An 18476-nucleotide genomic window follows, 5' to 3' on the forward strand; every position below is an offset into this window, starting at 1 on the left:
AGATGGATATGGAGGAGGCCCATTGACCTCCCGGGCCCTTATCTGCTTTATCTGATTTACATTGCCGAATCTGAATCTTCACTATTGATTGCGGTGTAATTAGTTAATTACGGGCAGGAAGGAGAGGGGAAGGCATGGGATCTGGCCTGAAGGGCATCCGGGCGTTCACCAGTAACAGGCCATGCATGATAAATGGGGAGTTCGTTCGGCTCAGGCTTCTCATCCGAATCCAGAACTGTCTGCGTCCAGGTTTAGAAAAAAAATTTTAACGGACGGTAACTTCATATCCCATAATCCTCTTTTTTTTTTTGCTATTTTGTTTATGTATTTTTTCCCCTTTTTCTCTCAGTTTAGCTATTTTGTTTATATATTTTCCCCTTTTTCTCCCAGTTTAGCTTTTTAGTTTATGTATTTTCTCTCAATTTAGCTATTTTGTTTGTATATTTTCTTCTTTTTCTCTCAATTTAGCTGTTTTGTTTGTATATTTTCCCCCAATTTAGCGCAGTTAATTCATCTTTTGCTGCTGCGGTTGTGTCCAAGGATGGTATATTCATCTGCCTGATGCTCCCTCTGACACGTGCGCAGTCCATCGACCCCTTCTTATTCGCCCACACGTTTGGCGATTTCGTGCATGATGCGCACTGATTGCCGTGTTCCTCCACTTTCTGTAGAGGCGCCACCCCACCCCACCCACTTTTCAGTCCAGTCTTTTACCCACCCGGCAGACTTTAATAGCCAATTTTGTCTGCTGCAGGCATTGCCCAGCCAACCGGTAGCAGAGCTGAGATTCGAACTCAAAGGATTATCCCATAATCCACATTGTGAGATATCTTATATGACCAAAATTATATGGACACACCTCTTCATTATAGAGTTTAGCAGACTTACTTAAAGTGACAGAGACTATGACTATACAATTCAAGCAACTGAAGGTTAGGGGCTTTGCTCAGGGGTCCAACAGTGGTGAGGCTTGAACCAACCTTCTGATCTCTAGTCCAGTAGCTTAACCACTGAGCTACCACAGACACAATTGGCACAATTAGGGTGGAAAGGCTGAGTAGGGAGTCCCCTCATGCTCCAGAAAGCACACGCTATGCTCTCTGTATTCCTACCCCACTCTTACAAGCACCTGGACCAGACTGGTCTAAAGCATGGCCTCTTTACCTCTTGGTTCAAGAAAGAAAAAAGTCTAGGGAAGATTTATTAGCCAGGCGCTCAAAAACCCATCCGAGCAGAGCCAATCAAGCGGTTGTGTTTTACGACGGCTGTACAAGGCCGTGTGAGAGGTGCTGCGCCAATATGTTTTGAATCTATTAGGCATCTGTTACCTGACAGGAAGCTGCTCTGTCACCATCCATCAAACCTGCCCGATGAGGACCGGGCCACTTTTTTTTTGGCAGGATACGTGTGTGTGTGTGTGTGTGTGTGTGTGTGTGTGTGTGTGTGTGTAGGTCCTACGCCTTGCCTTGAGCCATATTCCCTCTGGTAATATCACTCTCGCTTTGCTCGTAGGTGTGATGAGTGTCGGCTGTGTTACCATTTCGGGTGCCTGGACCCTCCCTTGAAGAAGTCGCCTAAGCAGACAGGGTATGGTTGGATCTGTCAGGAATGTGACACCTCCTCATCGAAGGTGAGAGACGCTCAGGGAGGCTGGGACGGAGATGATTGCATCCTACTGCCGTAAAAAGCATATTTAGCAGTGTTTAGCAGGCGCTTTTAGCCAGATTGTGCCCGTATTTACAGCTGTGACTGTATACAGACAGAGCAATTGAGGTCCAAGGACCCTGCTCAAGGGCCCAACAGTGGTAGATACAAAATGGGTCTGTCTGAAAACCTACTGAGCTGCCTTGCTGCCTACTGCCTGTCTAGGCAGCTGCCTAAGTAGTGAGGATTCTAATAAGACATCAAACTCATAAGGCAGATTATTATTTAGACGCACTACTTAGACGGCGATTGGGCGGCACGGTGGCTAAGTGGGTAGCATTGTCACCTCACACACAGCAAGAAGGTCCTGGCTTCGATCCCCAGGTGGGGCGGTCCAAGTCCTTTCTGTGTGGAGTTTGCATGTTCTCCCCGTGTCTGCGTGGGTTTCCTCCGGGTGCTCCGGTTTCCTCCCACAGTCCAAAAACATGCAGTCAGGTCCACCAGCGACACCTAATGGGAGCAGCCAAGGAAATAGATAGATAGACTTAGACGGCAATTACGCCGATTATGCCACCGATGCTGAGACGACACGAGCCACTAGCATGTCAGCTAACGTCTCCCTCCGTGTACCGAAAACGGTTAAACTGTCCCTGACGAGCCTGAATTTGCAAATAAACGACACTTGTATAATTACACCTTTATACAAATTAAAGATCAATTAGAATTTATTTACATTTGAATGGTTGTGTCGCACTGAATGCTGGGATTGTCTTTATGGCTAAGGAAGCATCAGATGCTCCCTCATTATTCAGTCAGATTATCGTTTGAAATAAGGCACCTCTGTAGGCAGCATTTTAATGTATGTAAAAATTTAGACATGCCTCTTTCTTTTTGGGAGCGTAGGATGACAAAAGGCTTATATGTAGACAGATCACTAGGTTTTCAGACAGACCCAAAAGTGTCTGGACACCAGAGCTTGTTGGATATCTTATTCTAAAAACCCCAAGCATTAATACGGTGTAGCCTCTCCACTCTTCTGGGAAGTCTAGTCAGCATATTTCAGAGTGTGAGCGTGTGAATTTGTGTCCATTCAGTCAACAGAACATTTGTGAGGTCAGGCCGTAATGTTGTGTGAGAGAGCCTGACCCGAGGCTGCTTTGTCGGCTATGGTCAGGGCTCTTTGCAGGCTGCTGAATTTGCTCCATGACCAGCTCGTCAAACTGGGCCGCAGTCATGATGGCTCAGTAAAATGACCTTCTCCAAACTGTTGTCTCATAGTTAAAAGCATATTCAATTGCTTAGATAAAAGTGTCTGTTAAATGCTGTAAGTATAAAGACAGATGAAAGCGAAGTGACCGGTGTTTTAAGTGTATTTTAATGATGACCAGCTTGACTGGCGAGGAATCAACCAGCGCTTCTCAATTCTGAGCTCAGTGCCATGGTTTTTCTGGCAGGCAGGAGCTCCTACATTAAATCTGGAGATAAAGCACACTGTTGACTCAGACCTTACCTTCCATTTTTTTCGATGTTTTTCTTTCAGAATTGTATTTCCAGCCATGAGTTCTCTTCCTGCTCATGTTTTTTCTTTTTCCTTTATTGAATCAAAGGCGGTGCGTGTCTGCGTCCAAACCTATTTACATTAATAAATGTCCCCACTTTTCAGTTTATCTCTAAAAGGCCAGTCCTGCCCTGCCAGCCTTTATGTGCCTGGGAAATGGGGGGTTAATTATTATTGCCGGAGTGAAAGAGAAATCTAAAAAGCATGGTGGGGGGTCCGCTGGATTAAAAAAATACTGCTTGTCTTGTGACTTCATGAATGTATATCGATTCTTTTAAGATGATTTACCATCATTTGTTCAGTTTAAACATTATGAATTGTGCTAATCATTACAGAAAATGCTCAGCTACAGTCATCTGGAAAAATATGCCTTACAACCAAAAGCAACAGTTTCATTTACGGAATTTAGCAGATGCTTTTTTCCAAGGTGACTTACAGTACTGTGACAATGTACTGTCTAAGCAGTTGGCGGTTAAGGGCCTTGCTCAAGGGCCCAACAGTGACAACCAGCAACCTATAGATTACTAGTCCAATACCTTAACCACTAGACTACAACTGCAACAAAGTGAATGTTAACAAAAAGCTCAGTTGGTTACGAGCAAGGATGGATTGAAGTTCGCCACTTTGTGGAAAAACTCCTGCCCTGGGCTGGATTGTTGCCCTGTCCAGGATGTTCCTACCTTGCACCCAATGTTTCCACGTAAAGCCGGACCAGATACAGTCCTGATCAGGACAAAGCGGTACCTTGAAACTCAACTTCAATTGGTTGTGGGAGTTTAAAAGGCGTTGAGTTTGAGTTATTTTTTACCGACGTTTGGGAAACCTGTTAATGTGTTCCATGGTCCCGTGGACTTGCATATATTTTAGGCTTATGTAAAATAATGTTTTTTTTTTACACTTATACACTGAAAATAACACAAATATAATATAAAAAACACCAAAAAGCTGATTTTTACAAGTTCTCAGAACCTCGAGCTGTAACACAAGTTTAAAAGTGAAACAGTGAGAAAAATCCAGATAAACACAGATAGACGTGGAGCTATCAGAGTGAATCTGGCGGTTATTTCACACAAATGCAGATTCGTCTCACATGCACACTTTGATGATGTTTTACTGCACCACCGCTCAAGCTGAGCGCTGCACAAAGTGACTGTTCATTGTTAATTTGAAATTAAATAAATACATTTTACAAAAACGAACTGAACATGTTGAGTTTAAGGAAAACGTTGAGTTTAAGGGTACAAATTTCTGGACGAAGGCATGTGAGTTTTAAAGATTTTGATACAAAGTACCACTGTATACATATTTTTTGTGTAGCATAATATTTTGACTCTAAGACTTTAATCAATCAGAAGATAAGTTCCCCTGTTTAAGTCTTAGGAGTATTTTTCTGGCCGCTGTTTCCATTGGCTTGCTCATTTCGGTTTGCGACCCCGACCTCTGTGACAATGTATATTGTTAAAAGTTCTGTTGTAGTTGTCAGAACATTAAGAAATCTTAAAGAAGTCTTGGTGCTCAGATCTTCCACTTCAGTGTCATTTGCTGAGTCTGAAAGAAGAAGCTCTGAAAAACCTTGAGTGCTCATGGGAAGAGACTCATCACACACACACACAGTCAGAGTAAGCTTCCGTTTTATTGTATGAAGATTTGAGCTTATATAGCTGATGTGTACATGAGAATGTGAGTCTACAGCTAAGCTTAGTGGAACTCAAATAGTAGAGCGCAGCCCAAAACTAAGTTAATGGTCAGGGGTGTTGAGGTTGTTAACATTCGGAGGGACAACAAAACCTGTTGAACCAGGTGCTGTGGTTAACTATCGCTGAAATGAGCACCTCTGTTGTAACACAGAGGGCCGGGGAGAAAGACAAGTTACCAAAAGTTTATGGACACCTTGATAATTTACCTTTAACAGTAATAAACCTGAATTCGATAATAATTGTTTTTTAATATTTTGTACACAGTGTTTTGTGCATCACTGTTAGTCTTGTATGAAAAAAACATAACATTTTTTAATCCTTTTTATACCATGAAGCTCTGGAACTTGTCGACGGCTGACCCTTGTTGTGCGCCGTGTTGTGTGTTGTAGCTGAACTGGCGGATGAAAGCATAATAATGGCGACCCGCTGTTACAACACAATGGCTAAGCGGCCGTGAACAAAAGCTGCGAGTTGAATAAGAGGAAGGAGATTTAGAGAGTAGCAGGGAAATGTATGGTGGATTAAGCAGGTTCTCTGGCAGCCTGCTGTTTCGACACGGCCCAATTTTCCGAAAGTCTGAAAGACCAAACGCAATCCTATAAAATCAGCTGGCGCACATTCAAACTTTCTCAGCTTCCTGTTAGGACTTGGGGTAAAATATCTTATTCTTATACTGACCACCCACACCATGCCATCTGATGCTTCTGATGCCACCTTATAGAAATCCTTAACAAATGAATAGATAAAAAATCTTTTGTCTGCTAGTCTGTTGCCACAAACATGTCACACAAAATGATTTTTAGATGAATAAACAATAATAACTTAGACAGAGAGACGGTGCAGGTAGGATGTTTTGGAGACGGGAGTTTGAGAGCCGAGATTGAGATTGTTTGGGCATCTGCAGAGGAGGGATGAGAGTTATGGGACAGTGGTAGCCTAGTGGCTAGAGCTTTGGGCTATCAATCGAAAGCTTGAGAGTTCAAATCCCAGCTCTGCCATTCAGCCACTGTTGGGCTCCTGAGCAAGGCCCCTAATCCTCTCTGCTCTCTGTACAATCTCTAACCCTTGCTTCCAAATGAGCTGAGATATGCGAAGAAAGAATTTTGTTGTATCGTACATGTGTATCTGTATATATGACAAATAAAAGCATTCTATTCTATTCTATAAGGGTAAGGGATAAGGGTGCTGAGGATGGGGCCACCAGGCTGGAATTGGAGCCTTATTTACCCCCCCCATGATAAAGTGTTCAGCCATGTCTTTTCTCATTTTTTAAGTCCACCCTGGAAGACATGGTTTGTATTTATCTGGACCTCAATAACAAGTGTGTGGTCCTTACCAACTACTCATCTGATGGAAAACTGAAATAGGGGCTGCAACCATCCTTTTTCCATACAAGCATTAGGAGTAATTAGCAGCCAGGACTTAAGAATTAAATGCATAAGATTAACTAGAAAAGAGTTAGAGAGGAAGGCCAAAGAGGACATTTATGGATGTGGTGAGGAGGACATGAACGCCATGGAGTCTGGTAAAGACCCACAGAGGAGCTAGTGTGGTGTGGCTTAAATTGTTGGTGATTTTAATCCTGGTGATGAGGAGAATGTCACAACACAGTGATTCGAACCCTACTGGGTACGGTGCTGCACTTAAAGCTACTTAAATAGCTGTCTCTAAGCAACTTTACAAAATCCAGGACCGACAGACCAAAAACCCCTTTTGAGCAAGCTGAGGGCGACAGTGGCATAAGAACAACTCACTTAAAATTCCAGGAAGAAACCTTGAGAGGAACCAGACTCAGCAGGGACCTCCATCCTCTTTGGGTGGCCAATTTGCCCATCCTAACTCCTGTTCGCCATTAAAAGCACCTACAACTGAAACTCAGTCATCTGAATTGGACAGCAAAGCAAGGAGGAAGGTCGACTGGTCTGATAAATCTAGTTCTGTCAAGATCATGTGGACAGAGGGTTGTTCGCAAGCCAAAAAAAATGGGTCACAGAGAAAAATGATAATAATAAATAAACTTGTACATGAACGTTACATCTTGTGAACCACAGTGGAACCAGATTGCCACCATTTGTATAAAGTAAGTATATTTACTTTTGTTTCGTATTGATGCATTGCTTGTTTGCCTGGTGCATGTAAAAATCATGGATAAAATGTGGATCGCTTGAAAGAAAGTTTGCAAAACCCTGCGCTATAGGATCTTGGAGGATTTGCCAAATAGCAAGTCTATATACTAGATAGCACAGATGTCTTGTAGACCTTCAGATGTCTGGAGTCCATGTCTCGCCAGGTCAGAGCTGTTTTGACAGCAAATTAGACAGGTGGTCCTAATGTTTTGGCTCATCTGCGTCTATAAACTCCGCCTGACGAGTGCTCTGAGTGAATAATGGATTGAGTGGAAACTTCCTGTATGGAAAATGTTTGTGACTAATCAGGAGTTACAGGAACCACTTTCTACTGCAGAAATGATCATTATCTTACATAAGCTGTTTGACTTTTTCTTTTTCCAGCCTTAAAAGCAGAAGGTCACAGTTAAAAGTCTTCAAAAGTACAGACCGGTTGATTCCGATCCGCCGGCGAGATTTCCAAGTGCGTCGCCTTCCGTAATGTATCGCAAATGCCAGCGTATCTGAACCCGCAGTTGGTCCTGATGCTTTTTCTTCTAAATGCCATGTTAAAACCCAGCTGTAATTCACCTTCTGCCTAAGAGAGGAGTGAAAAGTGTGTGTGTGTGGGAAGGGGGGAGAGCTGGTGGTGATGGGCGCAGGGGGAGGTTTGGCGGGTCGACATTAAGAAGGTACGTCACTCTCTCTGGCTGGCAGTCGGCGAATGAAGAAGCAGCAGTAGTGAAATGAGGAACTGAAGAGGTGATTTGTTATCCCTTCCAGCCTTGACTTCCAGATGAGCGTGGTGAAGCATTTAGAGAAATGAGAGTAGCTCGCGAGCCACTGTGCCATCTTCTTATGCGCTACATCTCCATCAAAATGAGGGCAAACCACCAGGCATGCATCAGAAAGCAGGCACCAGACGAGATAGCGTGATGTAGAGCGCCGTCTGATCCGTCTCCTCTCCGCGTGCGCTGTTTTAAAGGTCACCGCGGATGGGCTCCGGCCTCTGAGCTCTTGATTAATCTTTTTTTTCTTCTCAAAAATGGTAAATCTGTTTCTCCTGGGTTGACTTGTCAATGCGTGCCTGATGTATCATAAAATTATGTAGACTTAAAAAAAAGTACATCCTGTTTGGTTTATGGGTACAGACGTATATGCGGGCCATGATGGGGTCAGTGCGCGCCAGTAAAACCTTTATTAGGTGAAGAGGAGTTCATTACGCCGGGCGCGTTCTCCTCTGCCTGCACATGTTAGATAAACCTCCAGCCGTCAAGGGCCACGTTCCAGCGGCGTCACCTCCAGGGCCTGCAGAATTGATCTGGGTAATAAAATGACAAATCTGTTGTAATATACGGATGGCCTTTAATTCGAGAGCGTCAGGGCTTGGAGAGCGGGTTGTTTGAGCCTTATTTATGCCCCCCATGATAAAGCGTTCAGCCATGTCTTCTCTGTTTTTGGTAGACCATGCTGGTAGACATGGTTTAAAAAGAACGTACACAGTCCGTTCCTTTTAAGTATGTCTTTATCTGGACCTCAGTTACAATTGTGTGGTCCTCACAACTACTCAAGTGATGGACAATTGGAACCGGAGCCTGGAGTTACTAATTAAATGCGTAAAATTAACTTTCTTCAAGCCACCCTCATTACATCCGTGATTTTGAATGCGACCCAGGCAACACAAATAATGTATCTTAGTCTCTCTGCTCTGCTAAATCTGGTCCCACTGTGGTTTCCAAGATGTACCAGAAAGCCTCCGCAAGGGGGCGTTTGCATACAAGTTCATTTCGTGTTTATGTTACTGTTAAAATTTGTTTATTTTAATTATTATTTTTCAACCTAAGAGTCGTGACCCAGAGTTTGAAAAACTCTGTTCTAGAGCACGTGGGTTTTATCATCAACATATCTTGATGATAAGACCAAGCTGGCCATGTTTGATCATGCACCACATCATGTGTAGTGAAATTACATTTACATTTTTGGCATTTAACAGACGCTTGTGTACAAAGCGACTTACAATCATGACTGAATAGAATTCGAGCAGTTAAGGGTTAAGGACCTTGTTTAGGGCCCCAACATTGGCAGCTTGTTGGTGGTAGGGCTTGAAACGGCAACCTTTTGATTACTAGTTCAGTATCTTAGCTGCTGAGCTACCACTGCTAATTACTCGATTCATGCTTGGTGCTAGACTGCAGACTCTTCAGCCAGCATGTGGATGGTACAAGCGGCAGAGGACTTATAAAAGGGAATTGTAAATGACTAAATTGGAAGGAAAGGTCAGGCTCTCAGGTGGCGCAATAGTAAAGTATGCTAGCTTACTATTTCTGTGACCTGGGTTTGAACCTGAGCAGTGCTATCGGCCGGTCGGGCGTCTGCTTGAATATGATTGGCTAATGCTCAAGAAGAGGGGTGGGGGATGCCCAGAACAGTCTAACCATTGAATGGTGCACTCATCAGTGAAATACTGTAGGAGGGTTGTGTCAGGAAGGGCCAAGGAAGTCTGGTATGTGGGTCAAATCCCTTGTGCCGACCCCTAGATACAGAAGCAGCCAAGAACAAAAATCAGAAAAAAAAAATCAGTTTAAATCTTTTGACCTTGAGTGTTTTTTAACAACACGTAGGATTTCTTAGCATCGTCGAGTTCATGCAGGGTTTCACAAGCTAAACAGACTGCTGTTTAGCACCTCGTGGTTATTTATGTGACGGTAGTTAACATGCTGTTTGTTAAGACCGGTTCTAAAGGCGATTACCTTTATGAGCACAGTCATCAATCAGCTCGCTCGCACGGTGACCTGCAAAACGGCCTAATTAAGTTAACCTAATTACGTTAATTAAGTGTCTCTCGCTGCCTGCTTTACTGCGAAGGGAAATTGAAAAAGAAAATGGAGATCATTACTCATCGGATGGGGTGGCGATCATTCGCTGGCCTAATGTGGATGATAAAAAATTAGATGAAAAATGTCTTTTAATGCATTTTTATTTTACTCAAAATATAGATTTTCCTGTGTTATCGTGTTATGTACACAGCACGGCCAAAAGTATGTGGACAGCACTTTACTTTCAGCTTTTAACAGTTTAAAACATAATGTTAGTGAACACTCGGGTGGCGTAGCCGTCTAGAAAAATGCTTTTTATTTGTCATATATACATATACAGCGTAGGGTCAGCCATTGTACAGCACCCCTGGAGCAGACCGGATTAAGGGCCTTGCTCAAGGGCCCAACAGTGGCTGTATAGCAGAGCCTGGATTCGAACCAACAATCTTCTGATTTATAGCCCAAAGCTCAACCCACTAAGCTACTACTGTCCCTATTATGCCAGCTCACTACCGCTGAGACCTGGGTGCTATCAGGCGGAGGTAGCCTAGTGGTTAAGGCACTGGACTAGTAATCAAAAGGTTGCTGGTTCAAGCCCCATCACTGCCAGGCTGTCACTGTTGGGCCCTTCAGCAAGGCCCTTAACTTTCCATTGCTTATACAGTACACTGTCACAGTACTGTAAGTCGCTTTGGATCAGCATCAGCTAAATGCTGAAAATGTAAATGATTGGCTACGTCTGAGGGGGATGGTTAAAGCGATGGATCCAAGGTATTCCTGACTTGTTCTGTGTTTCCCAGCAAAACCGGACCCACCACGACCCTGAGCAGTTGATGTAACTGAAATTGAAAATGTTCTACAAAGCGCACTGTTTTAGAATCCTTGACGGGAGAGTAACTGTAAATCAGGCTAGAAAACTGTAGCATTTCTCTCATTAGCTGTACAAACCTCTCTGTCCTCTGTTGACTTCTCAGCTCTTGTCTGGACGCGCCGTCCCTGCGTCTACAGCTTTGAAGGTCAATCGAATAAAGCTTGCTGTGAATGCTGAGTGGAGGACAATAGGGCTCTGGAGTCCGATAGATGTAGGTCTCTGTCTTTTGCTTGTTCCACTCATGACCAGCATGTTAACTAAAGGTTAGTGTGATTTAAAGAGGCAGCGGGAACCTTCGGGGACCCGTCCACGAGGGGGGTAACCCTGGCCTGGACCGGGTCCTCTCGCTAGTCCACTAGGTATGAAGATGGATTGGAAATCGATGCTGCTGTATCACCTCCATCACTTTAACTAGGCGAGCCAGCCGCCTTGCTCCCCTCTCGGGGGCCAATTTGTGGAGTAAACAGGAGCGACGGTGATGGGACCGCCGCCCCACTGCTCAGCCCTGAGTGGGTTTTAATAAGCCTGGACTCATATACAGCAGCGTCCAAGAAGAGATCAGTCATACACTGGTTAAAACCAACAGAAAGGTCCGAGTGCACAAGTTCAGCTTACAGTCGTTCCTCTGTTTCTGTGACTCGGTGGCCTCTGTAGCACTTAGAGCGCCGGAAAATACAGCGAGGCTCAGAGATGAAGAGAACTTCTGAGGAACACAACCAGGATGACTTTGTCCTGGATCAATGTGACCTATTTTAGTTCTGTTTTGTGTGTTTGTGTTGTGCTTAGGCTGTCCATTTTGTATTGCAAAGGTACAATAAAGGTTTAGTGTGTATGAGCTGTGAGAGAGATGAGCTATGAGATGCTAACAAGACCAGAAAGCCATAAGCTGTATTAGCTCATTCCAAAGTTTATATTTGCCACAAGTTAGCACAAGTTGCTTTTAACACCACTTATAGGCTCTGGACCCCAGTTAATCCTTTTCTTTATTTGGCATTTATCATTTGTTATGCAAGTCTTTGGGTCTGTCTGAAAACCTACTGAGCTGCCTTGCTGCCTACTGCCTACCTGGGCAGCTGCCTCAATAGAGAGGATTCCAATAAGACATCAAACTCATACAGTTAGCCTCAGGACATTTGAACCCTCATTATTCAGTCAGCTTATAGCCTCGAAATAAGGCACCTCAGTAGGAGCATTTTAGGGTATCTAAGAATTTAGACATGCTTCTCACAAGCATAGGATGACATAAAATGAGTCTATGTAAAGAGATCACAAGTTTTTCAGACTCTTTGGTGCTTTTAATGCTCTATAATGCACCACACATTTTATTAGGAGACTGGTCTGGACTGCAGGCAGGTCACTCCAGCACTCACACTCCTTAATTACGCAGCCATGTTGTTGTTATGTGCAGTACTACTTGCGTTGTCATGTCCGAATTACACTCAGAACATTTAAAAGGCGAACTTGTTATTACGTGTTATTCCACAGTACACGTTACTTTCACGTGAGTTGGAGCTTGGATGATTTGGTTGAACTTAAAGACGTTGTTGACATGGTTTCTTAGAAGCAGCAACGAACAGCAGAGTATTCCTGAGCCCGTATGATGATATCCATTACAGATGCATGCTGGTTTTTAATGCGTTGCCATCTGAGGGATCAAAGGTGCCTCCTCAGACCACTGTCAGTGGGTACTCACCAATGCTGCCTGGGAGCAACCCTTGCTGTTTCAAAGATACGTCAATCTAGTCGTCTGACTTTACTGATATGGCCCTTATTCAGGTCTTTATGCTGATTGGATCTTCTGCATTCAACACAAGAACTACAAAGAACCACCATCATTCCAACATTTAATGGATCCCTGACTCTTACATGCACATAACAAGTGTTATAAAATAGGCATTTGGAGTGGTCCTAATGTTTGATCTGCCTTGCTACCTACTGCCTACCTGAGCATCTGCCTCAGTAGAGAGGATTCTAATAAGACATCGAACTCATAAGGCAGATTATTCAGACGCTCTACTTAGTGATTACATCACTGTAGTTTTTTAATAAGCTAACACAGTTAGCCTCAGGCCATTTAAACCAATAGGCTGAGACGGCACAACCCGCTAGCATGCCAGCTAACATCTCCCTCAGTGTACCGAAAACGGTTAACCTGTCCCTGACGAGCCTGAATTTGCAAATATATGACACTTGTGCACCTTTATACAAATTAAACATCAATGATAGTTTATTATGAATCAATGTTAGTTTACATTTGAAAATAACTACGGAGAAAAATTGTGCCGCACTGAATGCTGGGATTGTATTCACTACTAAGCAAGCATCTGATGCTCCCTCGATATTCAGTCAGATTATCACTTTAAAAATAAGGCACCTCATTAGGCAGCATTTAAAGGTATCTAGGAATTTAGGGAGACGTAAAATGCCGTCTATGTAGAGAGACACACCTGAAAAGTCACCAGCAATGGTCAATAATAAACACTAATAAAGAATTTGAAGGCCACAGTCATTCAGTCACAGAAAAAGAACAGTTGCAGAAATCCCCAAACCCCCCCCCCCCCAGACATGTTCTTCACAATTATATGTAGATCTTTGGCCTTATCTGTATACGAAACGGTGATATTGTGGCCTCATATGGTTATTATATAATATTTTTTATGCTTTTTATTTCCCATATGTGCACCGGTGCGCTACATCGCCTCTTAAAAACAAGCATCCAGTGAACAAGGCGACCAATTTACCTCCGTAGTTTGAGCACTCACGTTAATTTGTGATTTAATATTACGCTCCGAATTGAAAACTGGAGAGAAAGTACTTTCACCCACCGTTATATCTCCCCCCAGGAAGCGGGTCTTATCAGATGTAGGCTTGTGCGTTTTACCGCTGATTTAATTAGCCATCTTCGCTAAAATTCACCTCGCTATCCGTCACGCCTCACTAAAATAGAAAGCGCATTCTGGGGTGGGGGGGGGAGAAGGCAGATTAATGAACGCCCTTTGTAATAAACGGAAATGGCGAGCACAAATATGCACCGTCATGAAGTTTAATTGTGCTTCCTGGAGACTCGGCTTGGCTGACTGGGAGAGAGACGGGGATGGGGGGGGGACGGGAATGTGGGCGGGGGGAGAGGGACGACAGGGCCAGAGGTGCGTCAATGTAGCGTATAACACACAGCCTCAGCCGCCTAATGAACCGAGTGTATATGATTACACTCGCCTGTGTCATATTCAGCGGCCCGACAGCAGCTTTAAATCACACTCTCAAACGCACACACTTATTCCTTCTGCACGCTTACACACTCCTCAGCTCGGGTTTTCTACTCGCCCGCTCATTTTAGGGAGGTGTCCAGGTTTTTACTTGATTGTCGAATGGACTGGGCTCATGTGCATGTGGTGTGTCAGCAGTCACTGTTCTTACATTTAAGGTACATTTACAGTAGAAGAGCACTTCTGGTGATTTGTTTTTATATTTAATACATTTCAAGTGCCTATGTTAATGTTATGGACAAAAAAAGCATAAACAAATATAAATTATTCAATATATTATAGAATAGAACACCTTTATTTGTCATATATACATATAGATGTGTACAGTACAATGAACTTCTTTTTCTGTATATACCAGCTTGTTTGGAAGCTGGGGTCAGATCGCAAGGGTCAGCCATTGTACGGCGCCCCTGGAGCAGACAGAGTTAAGGGCCTTGCCCAAGTGCCCTACAGTGGCTACACGGCAGAGCTGGGATTCAAACTCTCAACCTTTCAGTTGATAGCCCAAAGCTCTACCCACTAGGCTTCTACTGTTCCACAGAATTAAAATGCACAAAGATTTAAATATTAATAAAATATTTTCTTGTGTAAATGACATCTAATTTCATAAATGAGCATCAAGTGCGTGCACAATTTGCACTCATACTATTCGGAGCTCTGTTAGTTGCTTCATGGAGTTTCGAAGAACACAGCACGACTACTTAACTTTATTATGTAAGTTATTTTAAAAAAGGTTCGAATCTCAGTGACTGGCTAACGTCTGCGGGGTGGGAGGGATTCCTGATCACGTCTGCGATGACGGCCTCTGCTGGCTGCTCAGGGCGCTGCACTTAGACGGTGAATAATGGACAGCAGTGCGTGACTCACTGTAATGCATGAAGCCACATCGTGCAGGTAAAAAGAAGCGGCTTATTTTCTAATCTATATTTTGCATACGGACAAACTTTGTGCATTTACAAATACTGACTGTAGCTCATCTGTTGCTCTGTACACTTTGTAACCCTCCTCATACCCAATTTATCAATCAACACCACCCCCCATAGAACCCCCCACTGACCAGATGATGTTTGTGTGGTGAACAATTCTCAGTACTGCATGATTACTCTAAAGTGTATCAGGTGCAGCAGTGTTATTGAGATAGTGTTATCTCTTTATTAGAACAGCGCTGCACCTAGACGGTGAATAATGGACAGCAGTGCATGACTCACTGTACTGCATGAAGCCGCTTCGTGCAGGTGAAAAGAAGCGGTTGGACATGCTAGGAATCAGAAGGTCATCGGTTTAAAAGTTTGTTAAAAATTGTTGTGGCTGAAAACCATGTACCATGAACTAGGGCAGTTGTAGCCTAGTGGTTAAGATGCTGGACTAGTAATGGAAAAATGGCTGGTTCAAGCCCCACCACTGCCAGGTTGCCACTGTTGGGCCCTTAAAGCAAGGCCCTTAACCTTCAACTGTCACAGTACTGTAAGTCGCTTTAGATAAAACCGTCTGCTTAATATTAAAAATGTAAATGTGACTCAAAAATTAGTGTGTTCCAATACTTGTGTCTATATAGTGTAGTGTTAGTTTGCAGTAGCATGTATACCAAGTATGCATTATGGTCAGGTGTCCACATACCTTTGGCCACATAGCATGTGTCCCAAATCATTTCTGCACTTTAGGAAGAAATAAAGCACGTGGAACTGTGCTGCACTAAAATGAATCACGTTGACCTGGGTGGTGCTGTAGTCTGATATGCTAGCCAACCCCCGGTACAGGGTTCGAGCTCTCTGGTTCAAGTCTCGGCTGTCCAGGATGTGTGTGTAGGAGGGAGGGTCGGAGATGGGTTCTCCTCACTGTCTGGGTGAGTGATGCCATGTGTAACAGAAGAACACAAAGAGCATAGCGTGACTTTCCATATGTAGTACAGCTGAGTGTTGAAATCCACTGCTGGCTGGTGGAAAAGAATCGTGTCAGTAGGGATAGTGCGAGAGGCAGAGGAATTGGAAATGACTCAATTGAGAGAAAAAGATAGAAAAAAGACTTGACAGCATTTATTTTAAATGGCGTTGCTGTTTAATGTGCTTGTCCATCACAGCTGAGACTCGAGTATGTTTAAATTGGGACTCCCGACCACATTGTGTTGATGCCGGGGTGTAGACAGGGTTCTGCCGCCACCCAAAATTTAATTCACTCAGTTCTGTTCCATCAGTATTCTGTGTTAGCTCATGAACACACCTGACCGCGCTGGCTCGCCCCATGCTCGCCCGCCATTCTCTCGAATTGTTCCCGCGTACCGCCGCGCCTCATTTCTGAGAGCGCGATTCCTCTTTCCCTGCACGCTGGGTGTGTTTTCATCATCGATGTGGGACATCAATCTGTCTTGTACAGTGCAGACAAACGCACAGCGGCACCCATCAGACCGGAGGAGGCCGTAAAGCCGATTCTCCTCTGCGCAGCATAAAAGCCGCCTCCTGAGCCGTGCGATGCGCCACACACACACACACACACACACACGCTGCGTGTGCACACACAGATGCACGGGCGCCAGCGAATACAATAAAAGCAGAAAACATGATAAGCAAATACGTCATACTAATTAGGTAGCTGAATTCTTTGAGGACTGCGCCGGCGTGATAAAAGACGCCAGAGCTCATTAAAGGCAAAGCGGCCTCGTAAAATTTGAATTCTTTCTTAGCCGGCTTTAGTTTAATCCCACTTTATGAAGCTGACTGTGTGTGATGTGCACAAGTCGGGGACTGGGGCTGGTGTGGGGGGGTGTGTGGTTAAAGGCAGGAGAGGGTCTCTGTCTCTTAGTACTTTCACATATTCACCCACTCCGCAGGGCTTTGTTGCCACCTAGGGTTCAGTCTGCATGCCGTGCTGTAAGAAACGTTCATTATTTTGTAGCACGTACGCCTCGCTATCGCACTTTCCTAACCAGTTTGATCCTCAGGACTGCTGAGGATAGGGTTTACACCAATAGCAATAACATGAATAAAACATTTTTAGCACTTTATTAGGTACACCTATCTGCTATGTACGATCATTGTTTATTTTATAAGCTGCGTGTAGCGTATGGACAAACTTTGTGCATATACAAATACTGACTGTAGCTCTTCTGTTGCTCTGTACTCTTCGTAACTCCCCCTCATACCCAATTTATCAATCAACACCACCCCCCGTAGGACCCCCCACTGGCCAGATGACCAGATATTTGTGTGGACATTTCTCAGCACTGCATTGACACCAACACTAAATTGTCTCAGGTGCAGCAGTGTTGTTGGGATTTTTTAATATTGTTTGAACTTCCCGCCCTCTTTATTAGAACAGCATTCGCTGTTAGCACAGGTCAGTGGAGGGTGTACATTAGGAACTAGGGTTGTTTTCCATTTACATGGAAAGATATCAGACAGACAGATATCAGACAGACAGATATCAGACAGACAGAGGGATAGATAGATAGATAGATAGATAGATAGATAGATAGATAGATAGATAGATAGATAGATAGATAGATAGATAGATAGATAGATAGATATCAGACAAGCAGATAGATAGATATTAGATGGATAGACAGACAGATATCAGACAGACAGACATTTAGATAGATGGATAGACAGACAGACAGATGTCAGACAGGCAGGTAGATAGATAGACAGACGGATGGACGGACAGACAGACATATTAGACAGACAGATAGCTTAAAAAATTCTATGGGAAATTGTTTATTATATAAAGAAGAGTCCAAGTCATCAAAAGTGGAAAACAGATCTGAGCTCTTATAACAGTTTCAAACAAATAAATCAAAGTTGTAGATTTTTGTATATTTTATGTGACATTAATAAAAGTAAATAAATGAGCCAGCACTATTGGCTCAAGAAAACAAACTGTAGCTGTGAAATTCTGCCTAATGCAGCTCTAACTGTAGCGTCCCTTTATTTTTAATATCATATATCTCTCTCTCTACCCCTCTCTCTAACCCCCACCCCCCCCAACCTCTGTAAGATGCAATTAGAATAAAGCATGTGGCATTTCATTATGGTATGAGTGTAAGCACTTGCCAAAAGGCAGGAGTGTGAGTGGCAGGATGCGATGCTTCTGCTCTTCCCCAAAGACACTGATGGAGATTTCCCACAATGCCGCTGCCTGTCAGTGTCCTCGAGATGGCTCTGCCTGGTGGTGGAAATGTCATCCTGTCTACCGAAAAAAAGACACGCCGGATTTATATGAAAGAAGATTTGAAACGGAACGCGGATCGAGTGACACCTGCTTTTTTACCAAATTTTCACAAATACAAACGATCCTCCTGAGAGAGAGGATCGATATGCATGTGTAAAATTCCACATTTCAACTGAAATCAAGTGAAATGATTATTAGTACGTTTAATGAGTGGTGTTAGGGGATCGGTGCCATATATAGTCACAATAAAAAAACAAGATAGAATGATTTCATTTTGTAAAAGTCAAAAATACAAAAGAGCACTGGTAACAACAGACTGGATAGGATGGGATATGAAAGGACTGGATTATGTAGGGTA

At 43.6% G+C, this 18476-nt stretch overlaps 1 protein-coding gene across 3 annotated transcripts in view; it reads left to right on the plus strand.

Annotated features, from left to right (window-relative positions):
- The window catches only part of phf14 (PHD finger protein 14), a 95321-nt gene that overhangs the window by 62329 nt on the left and 14516 nt on the right, over positions 1 to 18476 (plus strand). Inside the window, exon 17 of one of the 3 annotated variants that reach the window (XM_063010225.1) lies at positions 1513 to 1630. The exons of the other annotated variants lie outside the window; for them this stretch is intronic. Within the exon in view, the coding sequence (XP_062866295.1) occupies positions 1513 to 1630 (118 nt within the window). The remainder of the gene's footprint in view (positions 1 to 1512; positions 1631 to 18476) is intronic. 3 annotated transcript variants of the gene reach the window in all.

Source organism: Trichomycterus rosablanca, chromosome 2, assembly GCF_030014385.1.
Source record: "Trichomycterus rosablanca isolate fTriRos1 chromosome 2, fTriRos1.hap1, whole genome shotgun sequence".
Classification (NCBI taxonomy): domain Eukaryota; kingdom Metazoa; phylum Chordata; class Actinopteri; order Siluriformes; family Trichomycteridae; genus Trichomycterus; species Trichomycterus rosablanca.